Genomic DNA, 27,685 nt, shown 5'->3' on the forward strand with positions numbered 1-27,685 from the left:
AACGCGTCCTCAAGGATGAAATGGTCAAATGGATCAAAACTTTGGTTTCACTTTCTATTTCTATAGTATCATGTATATTTATACAGTATAGTTGTATGGAGATCGGCTATTCCTTAAAAGGCGGATGCCGATCAGACGGCGTCAAGAATGACTTCGGAGTATCTATGAGCTAAGGATGTTGAGTAGAGAAACTCTGCTCTGGACTAATTTCCTGAACAGATGTCCTGCTTCACTCTCAAGATCTCCGATATTGCACTCTAACTCCGACAGTTGTTCCTCCTTACAAACAACCGCCTTCTTCTTGTGAAATGCCTTGGAAACAAGAGACTGTTTAGGCATTTCGATTTGCTTCGACACCAGATGGAGTGTGGACTCCAGGAGAGAGGCAGAGACCTCCCTGGCCTTGGCCAATAGCATGGCCATCCTGCAATCTGCAGGAGCCTTCTTCGTGGCCTTCTTGAAATGGTTCCTGGCCTTCTTCGCCAAACGGGTGTAAGACTGGATCTTGGCTTGAGCAGATGCACCATCCCCTTTCCTTAGAGCTACTTGCAGCTCTTGGATGATGGCCTTCATCTCGACGAAGATCTCTTGCATGGCGCCGCAGAGATCTAGGAGCTCGAGAGAAGCTTCCAGTTCTCCATCCAACATCACCCTCTGCTGGGAGGAGCAAGCTTGGTGGCTTGGTAGGCAAATGATCTCTTCAAGACCATCATAGATATTTGCAAGACTCCTGAGACCATCGCACATCGTGCTGATGGAATTAGAGGAAGAGATGCTTGCTTCTAGGGTGTGGAGTTCTTGCTCGACTTCGGTCTCACTAACGTGAGACCTAGAAGGCAAACTTATCGATCTTAGGTGGAAAGCCATGATCGAATTTGAAAGTTTTTTTCTGTATTGTGGTTGAAGAGAGGAGGAGCAGAAAAGGAAGAACTTCCAGTTTGATGTATCTACCCTTCCGCTGACGCCTATTTATACAGAGAAGTGCACAGATGTACTATAGCATCTGATTAGTAGACATGAAGAATCATGCCATTAAAACTCCCTAATGTTGTCTGCTATGCCTTGAGATCTGCCAGCAGCGTATCGATTACAGCGCCAAAGTCGTCTCATGTTCACTACATTTTCTATTGTGGTTCGCTACCCTCGAGATGAACCATCGCATTGCCGTGTTTCACTTATTAGGAGCAAGGGCTAATTAAGAATGGTATAGTTTGGTGGTGGATCTTGACATAATTGCACGATCAAGCTATTATTTAGAGGGATGCTGCTGGCTACCAGCATGTTCTACATTTAACCAGGTATGTTTCTTTCTTTTGTTGGATACATTCATGATAACCTGATGATTTGGAGCAGGCATTTTTATGTGCTGGGGAAACACGGAGCTCTTTATTTTTTCAATATTCTCTCTTTTTCTCAGGCCATTGCTTCTGTTGCCAGCCAAATGGCTCGGTTCAGTGACCGAAAGATTTTGCACTTGCCACATCACGAAGTATGGATGCAAACAAACCATGTTTGCTGGTAAGTTTGAGGCTTTCGGCCAGTATACCACGTCTGATAATAATTTATAATGTTGACACAAACGTAATTACATCAAAGCCGACGGGGCGCTCTGTAATCGTTTTCTTTTCTGCCCGTTTGGGGTGTGTACTATGTCTCGTCTACCTTCTCAATGGAATGAAACACAAGGCTTTTGTGTTTTCTCAACCAAAAAAATACGGTAGAGCGCTGCACATTTTGTATGTGGGTGTTTTACCCAGGTCTGGTCATCCAATGGGGCAGTTTGGGAGGTCAAGTTTCCATAAGGTTACATTGTTTCACTGTTACAGTCTTCCTGGACACAGAACATAGAAGACTCGATTATTTTCCTTTCTTCTCTTCTGTTTAATTTTTGAGATAAATACATTGTGAGTGTCTTAACTTATCCGACGCGGTCACTTTGGTTCCTAAAGTTGCAAAATACGCAAAATCGGTGTTGTAACTTGTCTCTCCGTTCAAATACAGTGCATCCTCGCGTATTAAGTCGTATGTAGCGCAAACGTGGCAAGTTAGAGTTTCGTGGCCCACATGTCAGTGGCTGGTGGCGCGTCGTGGTGATTTTCTTTTACGGTCCCTTAATCCCCTGTTTCTTCTGTCTGAGTCGCACCGCTTCGTGCCCTCTCCTCTTCTCCCGATCATTGCAAGGCGGCGGCGAAGCTGGTGCGGCACGACACGGCAACCGGCGGCGGCCGCGGCGATGGATGGCCCGCGTCGTCGACGTCCAGGCGAGGGACCTCCTTCCTACTGTTAGTACCTTCATTTCTCTGTTGTTCCTCCCTTTTCAGGCGTAATAGGGCTAGGTTTTTTTGGGGGGTTTTCAAGGAGGGGACTTTTTATTTGCAAGGGGATGATCTTGGATATGTGGCAGTGATAGTTCTCTTATTTGTGCAGTACAATTTGATGGAATGTTCTGAGTTGAGATCCATCACAAAGGGTTTTTTTGTGGAAGTGATAGCAACATGACCTACATGGATCATGAAGTCGATTGGTTTGATGGTTGTGACACTGATAGTTGGTCAATTCTGTGGATTGACGATTTCCTTCTCCAATTGGGATATAATAGAGCAATCTCCAAGATTGATGTGTACTCGAGCAAACCTAGGAATTCTATGTGTGATGGCCTACATTTGATTGCGTCTGATGCAGACATTGTCCTTATGATTGCTGCAACAGTGGATCACAAAAACTTGCTCCTACTGGTAAATCATGCTGACACCCTAGAGTCAGTAAGCACTGATGATGTGTTGGGAGTGGGGATGCATGAGCTCCCAAGGGTTATTACTCCAGTTAAGTCGGCAAAGGGTAAAGAAAATGTACCCAACTCTGACAAACCAGAAATTCCAAGACATATGAGATGTAACTACAAGAAAGCAAAAAAGATTTATGTCATTTGGTGAAGGCAGTAGCTCACATGTTACAAATCAGGAATTTGAGGAAGAAGATGGCAATTGTGAGACTGATGATAGTGGTGCTGAAGATGCAAATGACAGTAGTGAAGAACATGGAGATGATGCCAATGAAGAAGTTGAAACAGATGAGGACTTTTATGAGAGTGATTATGAAGTAGCAGAAGGTGATGATGATATGTTTGATGACAATGTAGACAAAGATGTTGATGATCATAGAGAGAAGGAGATTGTGCAGGACTTTGAAGGTGAACTTCCTGAAGATGCCTTAGATGACAGCCATTTGAACCTGTCGAAAGAAGGAGACAAGCTTAGGCACAAATTTAGCACATTCAATTCATCTAATGACCTGAATGCACCGGCTTTTACAGTTGGCATGATTTTTGGTGACATGAAAGAGCTCAGGCTTGCTGTGGTTGCATACAGCCATCTCTACCGGCAAGGAGGAAGGGGGGGGGGAGAAATGACGCCGGCCTTCTGTCCTCCTCGTCTAGATCTACGTCGGCCAAGGACGAATCGAAGAAGATGGCGCCGCCGCCGTGGTCGCGTGTATAGAATTAGGGATTTCCTTTTTTGATTTGGGAACTGAGGGAACTGACCATATACATGGAGAACAAGGGCTTTTATGCGATTTTAAACTAAACTGCAGGGGGTTTCCCATAAAAGATTCAGCACTACATCACCACGGCGCGCCACCAGCCACTGACATGTGGGCCACGACAATCTGACATGCCACTTGTGCGCTACATACGGCTGAATACGCGAGGAGGCACTATATTTGAACGAAGGGACAAGTTACGGCACCGATTTTGCGTATTTTGCAACTTTAGGAACCAAAGTGACCGCGTCGGACAAGTTAAGGCACTCACAGTGTATTTATCTCTTAATTTTTTACCAATGCAGTTTCAATGAGCACATATGTTTTCTAAAGGTCAGAAGATAGAAACCAATACATCTCCTGGAAGTAGAACAACATACTTGTAGGTATACTGTGTTAACTTACTTGGTTTGATTGCTGAATATATAACGGATTGATACAATCAAGAAAAGCTTAGCAGATCATCCAAGAATGATTGAAATATAAAAAGAATATTGTAAAAGTATAAGACTCCTGAGCCCCACTAGAAAAGTCTAGAGCTATCAAGTAACTGCACAAGATTAAGAAACCAAAGGAATGGAAGCATTGTTTCAGAACGATACCTTTGTTTGCTTGAACTCTGAACTTCCCATCTTCAGAAGCTGACCGAGCAGGTATTTGGATTGTAACACATACACATGATCCAGAATTCCCATGGAGATGGCGCATGAGAAGAATTACCCAGATATGAAGGAAACCATGGATTTTCAGAATTACTCAGAAATACAATGGTTTTTAATTTTTTCAACCATTTCAGACAGAACAAAACATCTGAGATCACTTGGTAACTGACAGAAAATCAAATAATTATTTGTTGCAACTGGATTTTCTCCTTACTACAAAATATAGTACTGTATGTTCCTTAATCAAGAAGCTCCCTCCGGCTAGTAGTAGTTGCAATATCTGCAGAAACAGTGAATCAAACAGATGAGAAGCTGCGAAAAATGATGATGCATTATGCAGGCTCTTGGTGTATGCTTTGAGAAGGAAAGCAAGCAAAGCCAGTGCATCTATATAGGTATATATATATATATATATATATATAACACAATTTTATAAGAATGGCATCGGCAGCACTTGTTCAACTAAAGACAGTTTCTCTTCACAAAAGCAAGGTACATAGCTGATTCTACTCTGAATCAATACAGGAGACAAACATGAATCGGTAAAAAGAGGCATGTCTAGTAAAAGTGGCAACATGCAGTACATCCATATTGATACATAATAAACAAGTTCCAGCCCAAGATCTATGTACGCCAATTCTTTCAAGCAGGGGAAGGAGGAGAATCAGGGGCGCTCAACACAAGAATCAGAAGGGAGAGATGGAAATCTCAAACCCTAGATTTTCGGAGGATGGTGTACGTACTTACAGGAAATGACCAATCCACCGTTGTCGTTACCGCCGGAGGTCATGTGCGAGAGAAGTAGGTGACGGCACAGTCATCTCATTTCAGCTGTGCAAGTTATGGGAAAAGGAGAAATAATTTTTTTGCCCGAGAAGTGTAGGCTCTGTCAACTCTGCCCCTGTCGCCTCTGGTTGCCTACATCATGTTTTCTGTCACTAGTGTGGATTAGGCCATGATCCTGGCTATTTTCAGCCTAACCAAAAGAGGCCTTACTTGGATTAACCTCTCGGCGCTGATCTCAACCAGACACTCTGGCATTTACTTGTTGCTCATTTCTACACAAATCCTTCGATGAAGCATAAGAGTGGACTGTGGCAGGCTTGCACAAGTGCACTGATTCATAACTCAGGGCATCCTTCAGACTCTTGCTTACAAAAGCGCCTTTCGCAGGGGCAGTGTAGATGACCAAGCATAACTTTATATTATTGGCATCTTCTTAAGAGATTTCAAAGGTTGACTCAAGTTACCCTGTTTGGTATAAACAATAGATTAGCATAATTGAATGTTATTTCCTTTAGAGGGCACTTCTTTCTAAGCATCTCAGCCACAACCTCCTCTGCTTCCATCCATTGTTCAGCTCTATGTGAACCCTTCAATGTAGAATTATAGGAAATGGCACCGGGCTTCCACGACATAGTGCTTAATAACTTGCGGGCATCATTCAGATGGCCTTGTTCAGAAAAGCCATTGATAAGGGAATTGTATGTGAAAATATTAGTTGTACTTCCGTACTTTGGCATTTGCTCAAACACCTCAATTGCACGATCGACAAGCCCTTTTTGATGCGAGTCCATTTGGGGGACAATCCTTTCTAGCCATCTTAGATATCAGCTCCCCAGCTTCCTCCCATCGTGCAGGTCTGCACAAACCCTTCAGCACAGCATTGTAGCCAAAAATATAAGGCTTGCATGGCATACTTAGAAATTACTCAATGGCCGATTCCACAAGCCCTTGTTCAGAAAGGCCATTACTAAGGCTACTGTATGTAACAATATCAGTGCAAAAGATTGTATCACGTTTTGCTCAGATTATCGTTAATCCTGTAGGACATGCAAAAGGTTGTGCTTCTACGATAAATGTTTTTTGTTATTTTTCACCTTAAATGCTTAAATGATATAGATGTCGACAATGTTAATACTTGAGAGTACTAATCTAGACTTTGTTGTATGAAACAATAAATATATTCAATTGTAGTGCCAGACTGCACAGCCATATGGACATGTGGTGGTGGTACAGAATCTGGATAATAAAATTGATTGATTCTGCTAACAACAAGTTGAGACCTTCTGACTTTGATCTGGCATGTTTCATGCACAAGAAGCAAGATCCACTAACTAAGGACATTAAAATAAAGTATACTAGGCTCACGAAAACACATAAGCATGAAATGGTCAAATGGATCAGAACTTCTGTTTCTCTTTCTATAGTATCATTTACATTTATACTATCTCGTAGAAATATGGGGAAACTGTATGAAGATCAGCTATTCCTTAAAAGGTGGATGCCAATCAGAGTGTCAAGAGTGTCAAGAGCGTCTTGGGAGTATCTACGAGCTAAGGATGTTGAGTAAAGAAACTCTGCTCTGGACTAATTTCCTGAACAGATGTCCTGCACCGCTCTCGAGATCTCCCATACTGCCCTCTAGACCCAACAATTGCTCCTCCTTGCAAACAGCTGCCTTCTTGTGAAATGCCTTGAAAACAAGAGGCTGTTTTGGCATTTCGATTTGCTTCGACAAGAGATGGATTGTGGACTCCAGCAGAGAGACAGAGATCTCTCTGGCCTTGGCCAACAGCATGACCATCTTGCAAGCTGCAGGAGCCTTCTTCGCGGTCTTCCTGAAATGTTTCTTGGCCTTCTTCGCCAAGTGGGTGTAAGACTGGATCTTGGCTTGAGCAGCTGCATCATCCCCTTTCCTTAGAGCCAGTTGCAGCTCTTGGATGATTGCCTTCATCTCGACAAAGATCTCTTGCATAGTGCTGCAGAGATCTAGCAGCTCGAGACAAGCTTCCATTTCTCCATCCAATATGTTCCTCTGCTGGGAGGAGCAAACTTGGTTGCTTGGTAAGCAAATAATCTCTTCAAGAGCATGGTAGATGTTTGCAAGACTCCTGAGACCATCGCACATCGTACTGATGGAATTGGAGGAACAGATGCTTGCTTCTAAGCTGTGAAGTTCTTGCTCGACTTCGGTCTCACTGACGTGAGGCCTAGAAGGCAAACTTATCGATCTTAGGTGGAAAGCCATCTCTGAGCTTGATGTTTTTCTCTGTATTGTGGTTGATGAGAGGAGGAGAAGCAGAAAAGAAGAGCTTCTTGTTTGATGTATGTACAGTTCTGCTGCCGTCTATTTATACAGAAGAAGTGTACAGCAGTGGTGCAGCATCTAATCGGTGGACATGAAGAATCATGCCATTACATCTCCCTGATGCTGCTGTCTGCTATGCCTTGAGATCTGGCAGGAGCATAGAGATGACAACACTAAAGCCGTCTCATGTTTACTACAGTTTTTTATTATGTCTGCTGTCCTCGAGATGAACCATCACATTGTCATGTTCCACTTATTGGCAGCAAGGGCTAATAAAGAATGGTGTGGTTTGGTGATGGATCTTGACACAATTGCATGCTCAAGCTGTTATGTTGTGGAATGCTGCTGGCTACCGCATGTTCTTCATTTAATCAGGCATGCTTTCTTTTGTTGGATACTCATGGTTTAGAGCTGGGATTTTTATGTATCGGAAAACAAGATACAACGCACAAGGAAACACGGAGCTTTTTATTAATTCAACATTTTATCCCCATCTTTTCAGTTTGAGCCACCCACAGTGTGAGTACTATGGTTATATCGCATCAAACCATAACATAGAAGAGGTTCTGAACTGTGCCCCTGCTCACCAGTCTTTTTTTGATGTTTTTCATACAATGCTACCCTCTCCGTCCCACCATATAAGATGTTTTTGCAAGCTATGCTAGCTTGCAAGAAACTTCTTATATTATGGGACGGAGGGAGTATTTCTTTTTGGTAGACTAATTGATTCTCAAACATCGATGAGTTCTTTTTGGTGAAGTTTAGCATCCCAATAGGTTGTTTTTCCTTTTCAGGCTATTGCTTCTTTTGCCAGCCAAATGATTCTGTTCTGCAACTGAGAGGTATGGATGCTAACAAATCCTGTTTACTATTGACTTTGAAGCTTTCTGCCATCATGTCTTAAAATAATTTCTAATGTTGATACAAACATAATCACATAGCACCTCTCATTTCTAGAAGCCCACAGGTAAGTCTGTAATCGTTTTCTTTTTCGTCCCATTTGGGGCGTACTGTGTCTCTTTTAACTTTTCAATGGAATGAAACATGAGGCTTTTGCGCTTTCTCAAAAACAGAAACATTAGAATGCTGAATATTCGCCCGCCCCGTCCCAACCGGCCCCAGCTGTCACCCCGGGGCCCGCGGAGGTTGGTGCTGCTGCCCCTGCCCCTGCACCCGCGGAAGCTGACCTGGCCGGGCCTGCTGCTGCTGCGAATGGGCACAGGACCCGGGATATCGCTGCCCTTGGGGCCGCGCCGGTTGAGACACCCGCGCTAACTGCCATGCCTGCCGGGGCACACGGACCCGCGACGCCCACGGAGCCGTCGACCCTGCCGCGCGTGGAACCGGGCTCATCCCCCTGCCCAGGGCGCCTCTCGATACTGCAGAGACCCACGCCCAGGCAGGACTCCTCCCCCTGCGCTGCTAGCACTAGCACCCGTGCTCTGGTCCCAGGTCGCTTCGCCTCGCCGCCGATCACCCTGCAGCGACGGCGCAACTGCCACGCCCCCAGCCAGCCCTGGACGCTGGGTGCCTTCCTCTCCGCGGCCACCAAACAGCTCGATGCCGTTCTGCCCTTTCCCGGGAAGCGGCAGCGCCCCGCCCTCAACTTCAGTCCCAGGAGGGGACGTTCCGCAGCCGCCGACACCATAGCCATGGCTCCTTGCGCATCAGATCGGCGCGCGGTGGTGCAGATTCTGCGCACCCTCGGCATTGTGGGGGTGAACCAGCAGATTACCGCCACGGAGATGAAGGCCTATGACGATATGTTCGCCATGCCGCTGGGGCTTCCAGTGCTGCAGGCCATGGCCGCCTTGGTCGACCGAGCTATCCCCGCTGACATGGCTACGCCGGCGGGTGATGTCATGGTCCGTGCGCGCTAGGCTGGCGGCGACTGTTGTCGATCTCTCTTCCATGTATCGAGGTCCTCAAATAGTGGTCTGGAATGTTAGGGGATTAAACTCGCGCGCTAGGCGCAGCGCGATCCGCTCTCTGCTATGTACCACTCGGGCATCCATTGTATGTCTCCAGGAAACGAAAATGGAGTTGATTTGCTCGTCGACTGTGTTGGACACCCTCGGGTCCGAGTTCGTTGGCTCTACCTATCTCCCGGCCGACGGCACCCGCGGCGGCATTCTCATCGCTTGGAAAACTAGGGCCGTCACCATTTCCGACCCCCTATTTACCCAAAACGCGATCACGGTCAAGGTGCGCGCGCCTGATGGAGCCCCGTGGTGGCTTCCCACGGTGTACGGCCCTCAAGGCGACCCCGAGAAGCTGCTGTTCCTGCAAGAGTTGTGGGACATTCGCGCCGCATGCCTGGGCCCATGGATGCTATGTGGTGATTTCAACCTCATATACCGGGATGCTGACAAGAGCTCGGGCAACCTGAATCGCCGCATGATGGGCAGATTCCGGCGTGCCATCAACGACCTTGCCTTGAAGGAAGTCTACCTCAACGGGCGCCGCTTTACTTGGTCCAACGAGCAATCGTCGACGACGCTCGTGCACCTTGACCGGGTACTATGCACCTCGGAGTGGGAGGACTGCCATGGGGAGTGCCACCTCCGTTGCCTTGCATCCGTCGTGTCCGATCACTGCCCGCTGCTCTTGGACTGCTCTCCTATGCCCGTGGCCCATAGGCGCTTCCGCTTCGAGGAATTCTGGCTCCGCCTCGACGGATTCCACGACACCGTCGCCACAGCCTGGAGCTCGGTGCATGACCCCGACCCCTTCCAGCGGCTGGTCCGACGCATGCAGGCCACTGCCCGCGCCCTTACGAGCTGGAGTGCCCGCTCCACGGGCAGCATCCGGGACAAGCTAGCCATCTCCCGCAAGCTGATTGCCCGCTTCGACCTCGCGATGGAGACTCGCCCGCTCACCCTATCAGAGGATTGGTTGCGCAGGCAGCTCAAGCTGTCATACCTTGGGCTTGCCTCCCTGGAGCGCACCATCGCGCGGCAGCGCGCCCGTATTACCTTCCTCGCGGAGGGAGATGCGAACACGAGCTTCTTCCACCGGCAGTGCACTTACCGCCGCCAGAAGAATCGCATGCATAGCCTCCTAGTTGATGGGCAGGTTCTGACTGATCACGAGGAGATGGCCCAGGCTGCATTCGAGCAGTTTGACGGGCTCCTGGGCACTGCGGTGGACCGGGAGCACACGCTTGACCTGGAGCAGCTCATCACGCCCGGCCAGCTGGGCAGCCTGGACGAGCCATTCACTTCCGAGGAGATCTGGGCTGCGGTGTGCCGCATGCCGCCGCACAAGGCACCGGGGCCGGACGGGTTCACCGCCAAACTCATGCGCGCCTGCTGGTGCATCATCAGGCAAGACATCCTGGACGTCTTCAAGCAGCTGTACGCGCTACGAGGGAGAGGGTTTGGTAAGCTCAACCAAGCCCTGCTCACCCTGCTGCCCAAGCGCGCGGATGCCCATAAGCTGGGCGACTATCGGCCCATTTGCCTGATCCACATCGTCGCCAAGATATTCGCGAAGGTTCTGTCGTTGCACATCGCCCCCAAGCTTGATAGCCTGGTGAGCCGCAACCAGAACGCCTTCATCACCGGACGCACGCTCCACGACAACTTCATGCTCGTCAGGCAGTCTCTGCGGATGCTCCAGCACCTGGGCGCGCCGTGCATCATGCTCAAGCTCGACCTCACGCGGGCTTTCGACTCCATATCCTGGCCGTTCCTCTTCGAGGTCCTGCGCCAATATGGCTTCGGTGACAGGATCAGGGAATGGTTGTCCATCCTGCTCTCTTCGGCCAGCACGCGAGTTATGCTCAATGGAGTACCCGGCCCCCCGATCTGGCACAGGCGCGGGCTGCGCCAGGGTGACCCCACATCGCCGCTGCTCTTTGTCCTGGCGGTCGATGCGCTGGCCCGCCTCATGCATAGGGTGCTCCAGACCGGCATCCTCCGGCGCCTGCACCCCCGTCGCAGCATTCCGGCAATTTCTCTATATGCCGACGACGTGATGATGTTTTGCCACGCTGAGATGGAGGAGGTTATTGTTGTGAAGAGCATCTTGGGCATCTTCGAGACCGCATCTGGCCTGCGGGTGAACTACGGCAAGAGCTCCGCCACGACCCTGCATGGGGGTGAGGATGACGACGCCCTGCTGGAGGCGCTGGGCTGCCAGCCCGCGGAGCTGCCCATCACGTACTTGGGCATCCCGCTCTCCACTCGCCGGCCCTCAGCGGCACAGATGCAGCCACTGATAGACGCCGTCGCAGGCCGCCTCCCGTCCTGGAAGGCATGGCTCATGAACAAGGCAGGACGGCTGGCATTGGTTAAATCTGTCCTAAGTGCGATCCCGATTCACCAGATGCTGGCCCTTTCGCCCCCGAAGAAGATCCTGAAACAGCTTGAGAAGATACAGCGCGACTTCCTCTGGGCGGGGCGTGAGGCTGCAATGGGAGGGCACTGTCACGTCAACTGGCGCACTGTCTCCCGGCCACTCGCCTACGGCGGGCTGGGCATTCGAGACCTGGAGCGCACGGGGCTAGCGCTCAGGCTCCGCTAGCTCTGGCTATCGAGGACGGATGCCGACCGTGCATGGCAAGGCCTTGACCTACAGTTCTCCCCTGAGGAGCGCGGCCTATTCCATGCATCCACCCTCATGCTAGTAGGTGATGGCCTCACCGCTCTGTTCTGGGAGGACCGATGGCCGCATGGGCAGTCAATTCGCGAGCTTGCGCCACTCCTATACCTATGCATCCCCAAGAACAGAAGAAGAGTGAGGACGGTGGCGGAAGGCATCGCCGGCAATGCCTGGGCCCGTGACATTAGAGATGTGGTGGGCCTGCAGGAGATAGGCCAATACTTGAGGACTTGGCAGCTCGTCGCTCGCATCAATCTGTCCTCGGAGCCGGACAAGCTCATCTGGAAGTGGACAGCCAACGACATCTACTCGGCGAGGTCTTGCTACCGGGCAACCTTCCATGGATCATTGACATGCCACTCTTGGCAGCTCATTTGGAAAGGTTGGGTTCCCCCGAAAGTCAAGTTCTTCCACTGGCTTGCGGATCTGGACCGCAGCTAGGCTCGCGCGCCGAGGGCTCCCTCACCACACTCGCTGCCTCCTATGCGACCAAGAGCCTGAGACTATCCAACACCTGCTGATCTCCTGCTCCTTCGCGCGGCAGGCATGGCATGAGACGCTATCCTGGCTGCACCTCCCGGTCCCTCTGCCGATGCATGACGCTTCCATCCAGGACTGGTGGAGTAGGGCGCGAGACGCCACCCCCCCCCCCCCCCACCGCTGCGCAAGACACTGCGATTTGTCGCGCTGCTGGTCCCCTGGATGATATGGAAGCATAGGAACGCGTGTGTGTTCGATCACATTCCTCCATCGCTGAACGAGCTCTTAGATAGGATTCGAGATGAGGCTAGGTGCTGGGCTCGGGCTGGGGACAAAGGGCTTAGGGTAGCCTTGCCCCCAACCTGGGATGTCCACTAGACCTACATGTAACCGTGTTGTAACCACCTCTTCGGAGGCTGTAAACTATCCCCCCTTTTCAATGCAAAGAAACGCAAGGCTTTTGCGTTTTCTCGAAAAGAAAAAAAAAAGAATGCAGAATATTTTGTAAGTTAGTGTTTTACCCCAAGTCTGGTCATTAGTATAATGTAGTATAACTTAGAGCGTACTGTAAATTCTTTGCCGGATATAGAAATGGGGCAATCTCCAATGGATTAGTTTGGAAGGTCAAATTTCCATAAGGTTACATTGTTTTACAGTCTTCCTGTAAAGAGGCACAGACGGCTCGTTATTTTCCTTTCTACTCTTATGTTTAAATTTTAGGTTTGATTGCTGAATATATAATGCATTGATACAATCAAGAAAAGAATAGCAGATCATCCAAGAAATGATTGAAAGAAAATGAATATTGTAGAGCCCCACTTGAAAAGTCTAGAGCTGTCAAGTAACTGCACAAGATTAAGGAGCCAAAGAAATGGAAGTACCGTTCCAGAAAGATACCTTTGTTTGCTTGAACTCTGAACTTCCCATCTTCAGAAGCTGGCCGGGCAGCTATTTGGATTCTAACACATACACATCATCCAGAATTCCCGTGGAAAAGGTACGTGAGCAGAATCACACAGATATGAATGAAACCATGGATTTTCAGAATTACTCAGAAGTACAATGCTTTTCAGTTTTTTCAACCATTTCAGATAGAATAGAACATCTGAGGCTCTGAGCACACTTGGTAACTGACAAATAATTAGTTGTTCCAACTGAATTTTCTCCTTACTACAAAATATATTTTGTTCCTTAATCAAGAAACTCCCTCCTGCTAGCAGTAGTCGCAATATCTGCAGAAACAGTGAATCAAACAGATAAGAAGGTGTGAAAAAATAAGGATGCTTTAAGCAGGTTCTTGGTGTATGCTTTGAGAAGGAAAGCAAGCAAAGCTACCAAATCTACATAACACGATGTTTTCTTGTAACAACATGAATGCAAAGAATGACATTGGCAGCACTTGTTCAACTAAACAGTTTCTTTTCACAAAGCAAGTAAGGTACATAGCTGATTCTACTCTAAACCAATACAGGAGACGAACATGAAACAATAAAAAGAAGCATGTCTAGTAAAAACGACAACATGCAGTACTAGTACGTCATATCGATGCAGAATAAGCAAGTTCCAGCACAAGATCCATTTCCCCCAATTCTTTCAAGCAGGGGAAGGAGGAGAATCAGGGAGAGTTGGAATCAGCAAGTTCCAACACAAGAATCAGAAGGGAGAGTTGGAATCTCAAACCCTAGATTTTCGGAGGATTTAGATACTTACAGGAGAGAATCAAGCCACCATTGTCGTTGCCACCGGAGGTCAAGTACGGAAAGAAGTAGGTGGGGGCACAGTTGTCTCAGTTCGGCCGTACAAGTTGCAGGAAGAGGAGAAATTAAAAGTTTGCCTGAGAGATGTGGGCCTCCGCTGCCTCCAGTTGCCTACCTCATGTTTTCTGTCGCTAGCATGAAGCGGGCCATGATCCTGGCTAATTCCAGCCTAACCAAAAGAGGCCTTTTTTGGATTACCCTCCCGTGCTAATCTCAACCAGAAACTCTGGCATTATCACAAATCCTTTGATGAAGCATAAGAGCAGACTCTGGCAGGCCTGCACAAGTACTGATTCGTAACTCAGGGCATCCTTCAGGCTCTTGCTTGCAAAATCGCCTTTGACAGGGGCAGCGTAGATGGCAAAGCGTAACTTCAGGATTGGCATTTTCTTAATAGATTCAAAAGGATGACTCAAGTTACCCTGTTTGGTACGAATAATCGATTTGCATACTTGAATGTTACTTCATTTGGGGGGCACTTCATTCTAAGCATCTCAGCCACAACCTCCTCTGCTTCCTTCCATCGTTCAGCTCTACATAAACCCTTCAACGCAGAATTATAAGACACGGCATCGGGCTTGCATGACATAGTGCTTAATAACCTCCGGGCATCATCCAGACGGCCTTGTTCAGAAAAGCCATTGATAAGGGCATTGTATGTGAAAATATCAGGTGTACTTCCGTACTTTGGCATTTGCTCGAACACCTCAATTGCACGATCGACAAGCCCTTTTTGGCACAGGGAATTGATTAGTATATTGAATGTGATTTCATTTGGGGGGCAATCCTTTCTAGCCATGTTAGATATAAGCTCACCAGCATCCTCCCATCGCGCAGCTCTGCACAAGCCCTTCAGCACAGCATTGTAGCCAAAGATATCAGGCTTACATGGCATGCTTTGAAACAACTCAATGGCGGACTCCACGAGCCCTTGTTCAGAAAGGCCATTAATAAGGCTACTGTATGTGACAATATCAGGTGTACATCCATACTTTGGCATCTGCTCAAACACTTCAATTGCGTTGTTTACCCGGCCATTCTGGCACAGCGAGTCAATGAGTATATTGAAAGTCATTTCAATTAGGGGACAGTCCTCCCTAAGCATCTGCACTATAAGCTCCTCGGCATCATCCCATCGCTCAGCTCTGCATAAACCCTTCAACGCAGCATTAAAGCTAATGACGTCAGGACTGCACGGCATGCTGTTTAGTAACTTGAGTGCGTCATCGACACGGCCTTGTTCCGAAAAGGAATAGATCAGTGTATTGTAAATGACAGCATCGGGTCTGCATCCATACTTGTGCATCTGCTCAAGAACCTCCATCGCGCAATCAACCAACCCATTCTGGCACAAGCAACTGGTCAGCATGCTGAATGTCGCCTCATTCGGCAGGCAGTCTTTCCTAACCATCTCCACAATCAGCTGTCCGACATCCTCCCAACGCTGGGCGATGCACAAACCTTTCAGCGCGGCATTGTAACAAACGGTGTTGGGCTTGCACAGCATGCCGTTGAGCAGCTCGATGGCGTCGTCCACGCGGCCTTGCTCCGAGAACCCGTTCACCAGGGTGCTGTAGATGACAACGTCAGGCGTGCATCCATACTGAGGCATTCGGTCGAGCAGCTGGACGGCGCGGTCGAGCAGCCCGTTCTGGCAGAAAGCGCGGATCTGCGTGGCGAACGTGACCTCGTTGGGAGGGCAGTGGTTCCTGACCATCTCGGCCATGAGCGCCTCGGCGTCCTCCCACTGGCGGGCGCCACACAGGCCCATGAGCACGGTGTTGTAGGTGTAGGTGTCCGGCGCGACGGGCATGGAGGCGATGAGGGCGAGCGCGTCGGCGAGCCTGCCGGAGCGGCAGTAGCCGTTGATGAGCGTGGTGTAGGTGACGACGTTGGCGGCCCCGGAGAGGCCGGCCGCCGCGAGGAGGCGCTCGGCGTCCGCCAGCCGGCCGTCGCGGCAGTACCCGGCGACGAGCGTGTTGTGGGAGACGGGGTCCGCCGCGCCGGCCGCCTTGAGCGCGTCGAGCACGCGCTCCGCGTCGGCGAGGCGGCGCTGGGCGCAGAGCTTCTTGATGAGGATGTTGCAGGCGACGACGGCCGGCGGGTCGGAGGAGGCGAGGGGCGGGGAGGCGGCCAGGAGGCGGAGCGCCGCGTCCAGGTCCCCGAGCTGGACCAGGCGGCGGAGCTTCTGTCCCGCCTGGCCGGGGCGGGATGGGGCGGTCGGGTTGACCCATATGGAGTTGCCCGCGCCGGCGCCGCGCTCCGGCGGGGCCCGGCCGCGGTTCACCCACCTCGAGGAGGCGGCCAGGCGGATGCTGAGGCGGAGGCGCGTGCGGTGGGCTCTGGGTGGGGTCGGAGGCGCCGGGAATGGGAAGGGGTGGTGGGCGGACGGCGACGAGGAGGTGGAGGAGGAGAAAGCGGCGGCCATTGTCGAGGTGGTGCTCTGCTTCTGCACTAGCGATAAGGGCGTGTTTGATGCGTTGTATTGCAACCCGCGCGTGCAGCGACCCGCGCGTGCATCGCTCTCGCCTGGAGGATAGGGTTCCCTCCCGACGCATCGCTCTCGTCCTACGCGCCGCTCTCGTCCTCGCGCCGCGCCGCGCTCCCGTCCCCGCCCCCCGCCCCCGCCCCCGCCCCGGCGAGCCGCTCCCGTCGCCGCCCCCGCCCCGACGCGCCGCTCTCGTCCTCGCGCCGCTCCCGTCCCCGCCCCCACCCCGACGCGCCGCTCCCGTCCCCGCCCCCGCCCCGGCGAGCCGCTGTCCTCCCCCGCCCCGGCGAGCCGCTCTCCTCCCCCACAGGTTGGTTCTCCTCCTCCCTCAATCCCTCTCGGATCTGATAAGTACGCTGCCGCCAGAAACGCGAGGGAGGGGAGGTCCTGGCCATGGCCGTCGTGGCCATGGGAGCTGCTTCTGAGGCTGCTCCCTGGTTACCGATTATGCATTGTGAAACCAGATAGGGTTGAGGTCTGAAACCAGCTCGTCCCGCCGCCGAGCAAGGTTCTCCCTCCAACCACGCGCCCGCGCTCGTCCCGCCATAGCCAGCGCTCTCCTCCCCACCGGTGGAGTCGCTCGAGCCGGCTGCCGGGCTCCCACTTCACAACCCCGCACAAAGACCTAGTAGGTCTCGGTACCCACCAGCCAGCCACCACCAAACCCGCAGCAGATCCGCTCGCGTTGCCCCGCCGGGCCTCACCGACCTTCCGCCGTAGCCGTCTCATACGCCCGAAGCCGCGCCCGCCGGTTTGTGGCCTCCAAAAGAATTGGGGGTTCAGTTGAACTGAATCCCCCATGGCCCCTGCATCCATGGTTCTTCCTCAGCAACCCACAGGGTACCTGGAGACCCCTGTCCCCGAAAGCTTCATACACCTGCTCCAGCGCAGCGTCTCCAAGGGCCTTCCTCACGCGGCGCCGGCGCCGGCCTCGAGGGCGGACGAGCATGAGCTGGTAAGGGTTTCCTTCTGCGGGTTGGTGCGCCACTTCTTCAGGTTCGAGCCTGTGCACTGTACTGGGATTTGAGGACTGCACTGCCGTCTATCATTTGCAGGTCAAAAGTGTCTTCCAGGTGCTCCAGGGCTTCGACACGCCCTTGCTCTACTGGGACAAGAATGTGCCGGCCTACTGCGAGAAACCTGGGACGTATGTGTCGCATCTCTCGCGGGCGAGCCTCGGCTCCGTGCTCAAGCCCTTTCTGTTTGCGGCGACATGCTTGAAGCGAGCGGAGCTCTTTGTTGGGAAGGTTAGGTCGTGCGGTCACGGGACTCCGACATTGAGTGCGTTTGCTAGTGCGGTCGATTCATGGCTTATGGTGAGATGGCAGTTCAGGCCTTGTGTGTGTTTCTCATCTAGTGTGAGCAGATGATTTTTTTGTGCTGTTCTAATGTCTGTCTTCATTTGGACGCCAGAGGCTCCGGGAAGCAGCTCTCAAGGAGGAAGAGAAGTCGTTTCTTTCTGTTGATCGGACTGTGACTCTTTTGGCTTTAACTGATTCTATGTCAAGGTATACTTCTGTATGATACCTTGATGTCAAGGACCTGCATGTTTTGTGTTCTACTAATGTATGTGTTCACCTTTGGTAGTGAAGGTTAATACAACCCCTGTAACTAAATATAAGTTGTTTTTGCAGTTCAATATTTTTACGGAAATTAGCGACTCTGTTTCCTTTTTGGTTAGTTCTTCAAGGGAAAAAAGGAATATAAATGACAACTCATATTTTGAGTAGCAATTCCGGTGTTTTCATGTTAATTTAGCATTTTACATTCTAAACTGAATGTGTAGCCATTATTCACCAATGCTGTAAAATTCCTTGCAGTTTATGTTCGGGAGCAGAACATCTGTATCAAGTTGTGCATGGAGCTGTGCCAGACAGCTTTTGGGGTTCTGGAGCAAACATTGCATCTAGTGAAGTGGCAGTCCATGTTGTGAACCATATTTTTAAAAAGTTAAATGAAGTCTGTCTTGTGGAAGATGGCGAGGTTGCAGCAGGGCCTAATTGTCCAAAATCTATCTGTTTATGCTTCTTTTCACAATGTTCACTAACCTTGATTTTAAATCTAAATTGTAGGGTGAGCCATATCATATGCTGCTAGTGATATTTGCTGGAACCTTATTACCTTATCTTCAGTGCCTTGATTCCTGGCTTTATGATGGTATTCTTGATGACCCTTATGAAGAGGTATTGAAGGAACATCTCTTGTAACTGATTTATAGCATAAGAAATTACTCAAATATATCTGCTTGTCAAACACTGGAACACTAGCATACGGTACTTCCATTCCTCAATCTAGAACTTTAACCGGAGAGTGTCATTCTTAATTTGTTATATGCTGTAAACCTTGTAGACTTCTACAAAGACATAAATAATTATTTGTTTCCTCATATGTTTTGGTCGACTGTCTAGGTTCCTGACCCCATATAAATATTACCTTTATATATGCTTATCCATAGGCCTGTTCAAAAAATGTTTCAGGTGAAATCGTAGAAACAATTAGCCTAGTTCAGTTTCCTTCTTTGATTGTAAACCGAGTTAGTACAGTTTTCACGGCTTGAACTCAAACCATTTTTGAACATGCATACTTATGCACATTCTTGTTTGAGGATTGAGAGAATCGATCGATCTATGCTGGTTGTGTGGAAAAGAGACTGATAATCGATCGAGAGAGAGGAAATCGAGACCAAGACGAATTAGATCAGGAAGAGACGAGTTGCGGTGTCGAAAAAAAGAAAAACTCTAAACCTGGGATCTGACACCATGTTAGAGGAGCAACTTATCTGTATTGCATAGCCCTTTGTGGTATGAGATTATTGTTCTTTGTTGTCTGAAATGTTACTTTTTCTTGGGCCAATGCTTTAGTTTTGTAAGTCATATAACCCTTTTTAAAAGGACCCTGATAAGTGCCATACGTGTGGCGCAAACACATGGCAACTCTCAATGTTTTTTATGGCAAGTTTAGTGACGCGAGGATTTTAACTTTAGTTCTAAAGCATGGCAACTTCCTTTTCGGATGGCAAGTTTCAGTTTTTTTTTTTGTTTTGTTTTTTCTTTTCGGATGGCAACTTTAGTTTAAAAAAACGTCAGGGCCGGAACGCTTCATGCCACACGTGTGACACTTATCATTTGGGTTTTAAATTGACTGCTGGAAGGTTACTAACTTACTTTGTCATGTCACACAGTAAACATTACATTTGATTGCACCAGTTTATTATAATCCTGTAGGATTTTCCATTTTTGCATTGCTGATTGAACTTTAAACGTTTTCTGTTTTCATTTGTGATGTAGATGTTCTTTTATGCAAATAATGCAGTTACGATAGATCAACCAGCCTTCTGGGAAATGAGCTATATGCTCAGAGTAAGAGGACCACGATCTGACAATTCATCAACCCTAACTGACAGTGAGTCTATCAGGACAAAGGAATCAAGCAAACAGGAACCAAGTAATACAGGAGCTTGCTTGAAAACCAGTAATCAAGGTTACACGGATATACTATGCCCGGTGTTCTTGAAGGATATCGCAAGGCCCATTGTATCTGCTGGAAAATCATTTCAGCTTGTTCAGCATGTTCAGAGCACACACCATATTCGAACTCATGATGGCACAAATGGTTTTGATGTTGATCAACGTTTCAATCACAGTAGTCGACAGAATTGGCCAGACGTATTAAGATCTGATATTCAAAACGGGCATTTAAGATGTCAAGATGCTCTTACAAAATCTGCAGGCCAGTTTGGACATGATGCTCGCGAAATGGGCCTCTTATCTTTGTCTGAGATTTTCTTGATATGCCTATCTGGTCTGTTAGAGAATGGTGACCATGTTTATGAATTCTTAAGAAGGCTGCGTGCTGGTAGTGCTCCAGATGTCCAAGCTTTTTTGGAGTGTAAGAGTGACGCACAAGGAATGGAAGAGGCATGTGCAGAAAATTGCTCCAAGAAGACTTGGTTAAAGCTCTTAAGAGGTGCTATCTCAGGAAGAAAATATGATGGTATGGAGAAAACATTGTCCAAAGATGCTGTTACGGGGGATCCAATATTTGTTCATGGATACCTGCAAGATGTATCTTCCAGTGCAGTAGAAATGCCTTTCAGTCCATGTTGCTATGAAAATACAGCCATCACTGCTTGCGGAGATGTACTGCAGAGGAATCCAAATTCTTGGAGTGATTTGAATATCTCTACAAGTTTTAACCTTCCTCCATTGAATGATGATAACATGCGGAGTGCTATATTTGGCGATCGCCAATCTGCTGGAACTAGCACCTGTGGCGATACACAGCCTACACCATCTTTTCCCAGACTAGATGGAACTGATTTTAAATTTGGTTTTCGGTTTGATGATTTGGAATATGTTCGTCAAGAGGATGATAGAAGGACCCTCGAGGAACTTTATGCATTTCCGACTCTTCTTCCTTGTGTAACTGTAAGAGTTGCTTCTGTAGTATTCTTTTTGTTCTTCATGTTTTCTCGTTAGCTATAAGCCTATGACCACATTGCCCTTCAGGAAAATGCCCCGTTGTCGGAGATTTTACCTTTGCAGAAAGATAGTACACTTGCATCACGAGTTCTGAAGTTTATTCAGAGCATGAGTTTGAAAGACCCTCTTCATCCAGTGGGTATTATCCAAGAATGCCTTTCTAAATGTATAAAGAAACAGGTCTGATCCATAGTTATACTCACATTCCATTTCTTGTTAGTTCATCTGTATAACTGTTTTGTGCTTTCTTCCTCTTCGTTAGGTGGATCACATTGGCAAGCAAATCCTGTGCAAGCTAATGGGTGAATGGAGATTAATGGATGAACTGCTTGTATTACGAGCTATCTATTTGCTAGGATCAGGTGTGCCATCCAGTGGATTTAACCTTTTGCTGTGTTTTCCCCGACAAAATTTTCCATTGGACAGAAGAGTAGCCTTCACTTGAGAAATAAATATTCTTTTGACAATGAGTAATGATTTCAATATGCTTCGAATAATCCAACGCGAGTTTTCAGGTGACATGCTGCAGCAGTTTCTGATAACAATTTTTGATAAGCTCGATAAAGGAAATTCCTGGGACGATGATTTTGAGCTGAATACTTTGTTGCAGGTGATACTTTGCAAATCTACGTTCTGACTGATATCTATGTCCATCATTACTCTTACATTAGTCCCTGACTTGCAGGAATCCATAAGATATTCAGCTGATAAAATGCTCCTAACCGCTCCAGATTCGTTGGTTGTTTCATTAGCAAAGCATGACACACGATATGATGAGGAAAGTGCACCAACTTCCAGAAAAGGTCGTGCACAGGGTTTTGGCATCGATGCGCTTGATGTACTTAACTTCACATATAAGGTATTTCCCAATAACTACAGGGATTATCTGTATCATTTTCTGTGTGTGACAGTTTTCATGCATTCTTTTTGTGACAGGTGTCTTGGCCTCTTGATCTAATTGCCAATACAGAGGCTCTGAAGAAGTATAATAAGGTAATTATTTTTACAGCAAGTATTTAACAGGGCTGCATGTAAATGATGGCTTTGGTCATTTTGCTGGACCAGGTCATGGGGTTCTTACTGAAAGTCAAGCGTGCAAAGTTTGTTTTGGACGAAACCCGAAAGTGGATGTGGAAGGTACTCTGCCATCAGATCATCTCGTGCTACTTTTTTTGTGCAGTTACTATAGTGTTTACTGTTTGGTGTTGGATAATTGGATCCGCTCTATCTTGCCAATGTGTGAGCTTCATTCTGATGTATCAACCATTTTCCTTTGGCAGGGCAGAGGCAGCACGACGCCTAATTTTAAACAACACTTAATAGTAGGGCAGAAGCTCCTCCATTTTGTCGATGCATTTCATCAATATGTCATGGACCGAGTGAGTTGAGACGGGTTCGATTTATTTCATTGTAAGAAGCTATGGCTGTCTCAATTTGAACTCGTTTCTTTTTGAGCAGGTGTATCATAGTGCGTGGACTGAGCTTTGTGATGGCATGGCATCTGCTACTACATTAGATGAAGTCATGGAAGTTCATGAGGCATATCTTTCTTCTATTCAGAGACAATGCTTTGTGGCCTCGGATAAGTTGGTGAGAACATGTTATTCTTACAAAAATCAATGTCAGGCTTGAAGTTCTGAACTATTGCTAAGAGTGTTTATTTCCCGTGTGTTTTCAGTGGGCTCTGATCGCCAGTCGAGTCAAGACTATACTGGGATTGGCGTTAGACTTCCACAATGTGGAGCAAACTCTCGGCACTGGAGGGACCGCGGCATCTGTTAGGGCAAGATGCGAGATGGAGTTGGATCGGATCGAGAAGCAATTCGACGAGTGCGTCGTGTTCCTCTTGAGGGTATGCTTCTACCTACTTCGGCAAAATTTGATGATCCCTTATGTTGTCCAAAATTTATGTGTCAGTAGATTTACTGCTGAAATCCCTTTGCAGATCCTATCTTTCAAGCTGAACGTGGGCCACTTTCCCCATCTCGCGGATTTGGTCACGAGGATCAACTACAATCACTATTACATGTCTGACACCGGAAGCTTCACTGCGATCCCTGGGTCCCGTGCTCGGCAGCAGCCTTGATAGGATTGTAGGTGCTTTTCAGCTCCATTTGTGGGGAGTGTATATAAACCTGACGTGGCCAGGCCGAGGTAGCACGAAGCAGTTCCTGAATTCCTTGGGTTTTAGTACCACACAATTCTGAGGATGTATCTTCTTTTGACCGCATTCTGAGGATGCAACTTCCTTTTCCCAAGTTTCAGTGTATGTGTGAGTATGTTGAAGAGATTGGGTCTTCTTGTGTCAGGGCGATGCTAATTTCTTCGAATGGATTGATCATCCATCAAGGACCCATATACCCTAAGGGCCAATTCCATCCCCCCCCCCCCCCCTCCTAATTAACATAATATAACACGTTTTTGCAAGTTAACATATCTTGCAAAGACGTGAGGCAGAGGCATTATACAACTCTGAAATGTATTTTCCATATATATACATTGGGAAAGTGCTCTCAAAAGTGATAGCCATATCATTGTTATTCAAAGTTAGTCAGATGGACTGCATGCATCCAGGACACAATCAACAATGGAGCTGCTTTCCGGACATCACATCGTACTAATAATTACTGAACAAAAGTATCCTCCATCATTTTGGCTTTGCAACAATGTTGTCTGGCCTGATAACATTTGGAAGCATACAAGAAATCCTCGAATTTTGGCCAAGAGGCCAAGAGCTCATTAACCAAAGAAGAAAGAACTCATCGGTAGCAGATGCTTCATGTGATGGTGCTCATCATCAGAGCATGTATGTTCTACAGGCCATTATGGCATGTACGAATAACGAAATGAACAAGCCTGCCTTGCCAATAATCCATATTCGGACGGTCTCCAGGCCACCGCATACGTATGGATTCCGAAAGCCATTCAACACACGTCTATTTCTGTCTGTCGTATACGTCCGGATTCCGGAATCCTCTTTCCTTGGAGTATAGATTTAGTACATGTTCTTATGAACCAATTATCATGTGTCATTCTTCAATTAATATCATGGTTGAAAAAATGGTGTATGATATTTCTAATGTACAACAGTACAATTGTATTATGTTTTCATTCATATATACACTAGTGGAGACAGGGCCTATAGCCCCGGCCCGTAAGGGGCTTTAGTCCCGGTTCACCAACCAGGACTAAAGGGGCGGGACTAAAGGCCTAACCTTTAGTCCCGGTCATGTTTCAAGTCGGGACCAAAGGTGCTCCACGTGGGCACCTCGGAGCGCCCTCAAGGGCAGGTCCTTTAGTCCCGGGTCTTAACACAGACCGGGACTAAAGAGTTTCTGCAGATTTTGTTTATTTTAGGGTTTTAGGGTTTTAGGGTTTAGGTGTTCGGGAGATTAACGTGATGTCTCGTTTGGTGTTCGGGAATTAATTTTCATATAATTCTAAATATACATGTTTATACATACATACATATATATATATATATATATATATATATATATATATATATAAGATTAACTTATCTTACAAGCGAGCATATATATATATACAATTATATGGAGATCTGAATTATCGGGACTAGAGCCCGTCTATTCGATTACATGGACCAACATCAGTAATGGCTCCTAGTTACACCAAATCGTCCTTTGTCATCTATAGCTTCTGTCCTCAGAAAGGTCGCAAGCTCCTCTGCAACAGCAATCGCGCGCGTTGCTCTGGTAGGGACTTCTCCCTCATGGTCGTGTACTATATAAGAAGAGGAGATGAATATGAATATCAATAATGATAATAAAGAATGACGGGTAAAAATAGAGGTGTGAGTGTTCATTGCTTACGTCGTATCTGTGATCCTTGTGCTCAGAGGTAAACGTGCGAATGGTCTCGCAAACATAGTATCCGCATAGATGCGTCCCCCGTAGCTGCTGGTCGCACTTTACGAGAATAGAATATATATAATCAAAATAATAATCTAGCATCATAAATGTATTGAAAATAGAAGTATATCATACTACTACTTACCTGAGCCGCTCTAAAGGTCAGCTTCTCAGGCTCGATACCGGGAGTCACGCACTTGAACCGCTTCCAAACCCTGTCCGGCAAGGAAAATGATTTGCTAAGTTTTTCATTAATTGATATATCAGAAAATCATCGAAAGAGACCGATAGAGCGCAAGAATGATTGAAATTACCCTTGGAGCATGTCCTGCAGGCTTCGGAACTGTTCCAAGGGTCTCGATAATGGGTCGAAGGCATCAACTCTTCCCTTATCAATTTGAATGTCCAACATAATCCAATGGAAGCTATATATATATATATATATATATATATATATATATATATATATATATATATATATATATATATATATATATATATATCTGTGTGTGTGTGTGTGTGTGTCAGTAACTTATCAATTACACTTACAAGTGAATGGACACAACAGAGTAAAGACCCTCACCTGAAGTTGTATGGAAACAGTATGTGGTCACAGAAATTTTGATCTGTTAGAAACCTTAGAAGGTTTTCCTCTGTCTCCTTGGGTTTATCAGTTAGCGTCGCTATATGCATTTTATCTGGGTCAATAAACCCAATATTTAGGATGTTCCTACTTTTACATTCCAGAATCTTCATTCTGCATAATAGAGTACAAGTTATATGTAGACAATGAATTGAAATAACTAAACAAATTATATGTAGACAACGAATTGAAAAACTTACACACAATAGCAACTCATAAGCGATTTATCGAGGGCATCGGCATTGTACATCTGGAAGAGTTCATCAAAGTCGATATGAATTTCTTCGGGGCGGCCGGGACACTCACCACGATCATCGTTCTCCCATTCTTTGATTCACTTAAGTACCATGTATGCAAGTAACGCATATTTGTTGGGAGATCATATTTGCTGACCAAAGGCGCTCCCATGACAAACTGTGGCTTAGGGGCTACCACAGCCTTGGGTAACCTGTCGTCTTGGGAAGCCAGAACGTCTTCAACCGGGATACCCCATTCATCCGCCCACTTCTTTGGTAATTCCAAATCTTGCCCCTGCACCAGAGGGGGGGCATTCTCGGGTAACACCCTGAGGGGTGGGATCGACTGTTTGGCCTGTTGTCCAAGCTGAGGAACGTCTGATCTTTTTTGCTTGTAGTTGAACTTGATTTGCTCCCACTTGCACTTGCACGTTCTGCTCTTTTTCCCTTCCTTCTGCAATGTGCGTGTATAGTCATCAGGCTTATGGTGTAAGTCATACTGTGATGGAAGGTTCGTGAAGTATTTTGCAAATGCTATTTGCTTCTCGGTGTATTCCGGGCGGGGCTCGGGTTCCTTCTTTTTCATCTGCGCATCATGATGTTCCTTTGCTATCCTGGCGTTTTCCTCGGCGGTACGATCATAAGGTCTGATGGGAAGATTAGCATGAGGTACCTTTGGGAGGGGCGACAGTTTGCGCTTTGGGGAGCTCCGTCGCTTAGGGTGTGTTTGGTTGCTGTCATGGGCTGGAATGTCACGGGTCGGACCCGTTCCTAGTCCTCGTTCCTGCGTTTGGTTTACCAACTGGAATAGAACCCACTCATTCCACTTTAGGGAACATTCCACTCAGATCCGGAACGTGCTAGTACCACGAAATTGATGGAATCACACGGAACGGCTCGTCTCGCGCAACTCGTCTCCTCCTTCCCGAGTTGCACCGCTCGAGCTCCTCCTTCCCTCTCTGCTGTGTCGCCGCGCCGCCGGCCCCCTCTCTCTCTGCTGTCGCCCGCGCCGCCGGGCCCCTCCCTCTCTGCTGCCGCGCCGCGCCACCGGCCCCCTCCCTCTCTACTGCCGCCGGCCCTCTCCCTCCCTCTCTGCTGCGTCGCCGCGCCGTCGGCCCCCTCCCTCTCTGCTGCTGCGTCGCGCCGCCGGCCCTCCCCCTTCCTCTCTGTTGCGTCGGCGCCGGCCCTCTCCCTTCCATTTTTCATTCCATGCCTCCCAACCAAACACTCGAACGGAACCATCCCGTTCCACTTTTTTGCTCGTACCAAACACAGGAACGGAACCGACCCGTTCCTCTGGAATGGAACCATTCCATTCCATGACAGTTGGTTCTCCAACCAAACACACCCTTAGAAATGGACTCGTTCTTGCTGCCACACTTTCGCTTAGTATCCGGAGCGGGCGGCGGCGGAGACGGACGACCCAAGTCCGGCGGCGGTGATCGAGATGGACTCGTGTTGTGTTGGCCGTCGTCATGTGGAGGGCTTGGAGGTGATGGAGGTGTAGGTGACCTGCGACGACTCGAAGGCGGTGTTGTCCTTGGGGCCGAGCCTGGAAGCTTGATGTAGTTCTTGTCCCATAGGATGACTCCACCCAGTACTTCTCCGAGAGTCCTCTCATCTTCGGGTCCAGCTATGTCGAGCTCCATATCATGAAACCCCGCCATGATTTCATCCACCCCGACTTTAGCAAAGCCAGCTGGAATCTCACAGCCATGCCAGCGTGCATCAGGGCCAGAAGGTAAAGCTTGTCCGACGGCCACCTTCATGGATATGTTCTTGAATTTCTGATGGAGTTCACATGATGTTGACTCCTTGATTCCATCCACG

The 27,685-nt window shown here is 48.1% G+C and overlaps 4 protein-coding genes across 6 annotated transcripts; 1 reads left to right on the forward strand and 3 right to left on the reverse strand.

Annotated features, from left to right (window-relative positions):
* Window positions 1-29: 29 nt before the first annotated feature.
* On the reverse strand, window positions 30-1,697 carry LOC123445519. Its single transcript, XM_045122507.1, has one exon. The coding sequence runs from the start codon at window positions 865-867 to the stop codon at window positions 163-165; it is 705 nt and encodes a 234-aa protein (XP_044978442.1). The 5' UTR covers window positions 868-1,697; the 3' UTR covers window positions 30-162.
* Window positions 1,698-4,439: 2,742 nt separating this feature from the next.
* Window positions 4,440-16,685, reverse strand: LOC123445521 (pentatricopeptide repeat-containing protein At1g09900-like). 2 transcript variants are annotated; one of them, XM_045122511.1, is made up of 2 exons: window positions 14,089-16,685; window positions 4,440-4,482 (listed from the first exon to the last, which is right to left on the reverse strand). In XM_045122511.1, exon 1 carries the CDS (start codon window positions 16,561-16,563, stop codon window positions 14,548-14,550), a length of 2,016 nt encoding a protein of 671 aa, XP_044978446.1. In that variant the 5' UTR covers window positions 16,564-16,685; the 3' UTR covers window positions 4,440-4,482; window positions 14,089-14,547. The 2 variants fall into 2 exon arrangements, with proteins under 2 accessions (XP_044978446.1, XP_044978445.1); XM_045122510.1 differs by lacking the exon at window positions 4,440-4,482 and adding an exon at window positions 13,401-13,610.
* LOC123445522 lies at window positions 5,868-8,376 on the reverse strand. Its single transcript, XM_045122512.1, has one exon. It carries the CDS (start codon window positions 7,231-7,233, stop codon window positions 6,532-6,534), a length of 702 nt encoding a protein of 233 aa, XP_044978447.1. The 5' UTR covers window positions 7,234-8,376; the 3' UTR covers window positions 5,868-6,531.
* Window positions 16,686-16,909: 224 nt separating the features above from the next.
* Window positions 16,910-23,412, forward strand: LOC123445523 (gamma-tubulin complex component 5-like). 2 transcript variants are annotated; one of them, XM_045122514.1, is made up of 16 exons: window positions 16,915-17,578; window positions 17,679-17,939; window positions 18,037-18,131; window positions 18,444-18,606; window positions 18,696-18,806; window positions 19,911-21,050; window positions 21,132-21,284; window positions 21,367-21,466; window positions 21,620-21,714; window positions 21,790-21,963; window positions 22,041-22,097; window positions 22,170-22,241; window positions 22,385-22,483; window positions 22,563-22,694; window positions 22,783-22,956; window positions 23,050-23,412. In XM_045122514.1, the coding sequence occupies exons 1-16, from the start codon at window positions 17,423-17,425 to the stop codon at window positions 23,188-23,190; spliced, it is 3,123 nt and encodes a 1,040-aa protein (XP_044978449.1). In that variant the 5' UTR covers window positions 16,915-17,422; the 3' UTR covers window positions 23,191-23,412. The 2 variants fall into 2 exon arrangements, with proteins under 2 accessions (XP_044978448.1, XP_044978449.1); XM_045122513.1 differs by having other exon boundaries at window positions 16,910-17,578; window positions 22,783-23,412.
* The last annotated feature ends 4,273 nt before the right edge of the window (window positions 23,413-27,685 follow it).

Source organism: Hordeum vulgare, chromosome 3H, assembly GCF_904849725.1.
Source record: "Hordeum vulgare subsp. vulgare chromosome 3H, MorexV3_pseudomolecules_assembly, whole genome shotgun sequence".
Lineage (NCBI taxonomy): Eukaryota > Viridiplantae > Streptophyta > Magnoliopsida > Poales > Poaceae > Hordeum > Hordeum vulgare.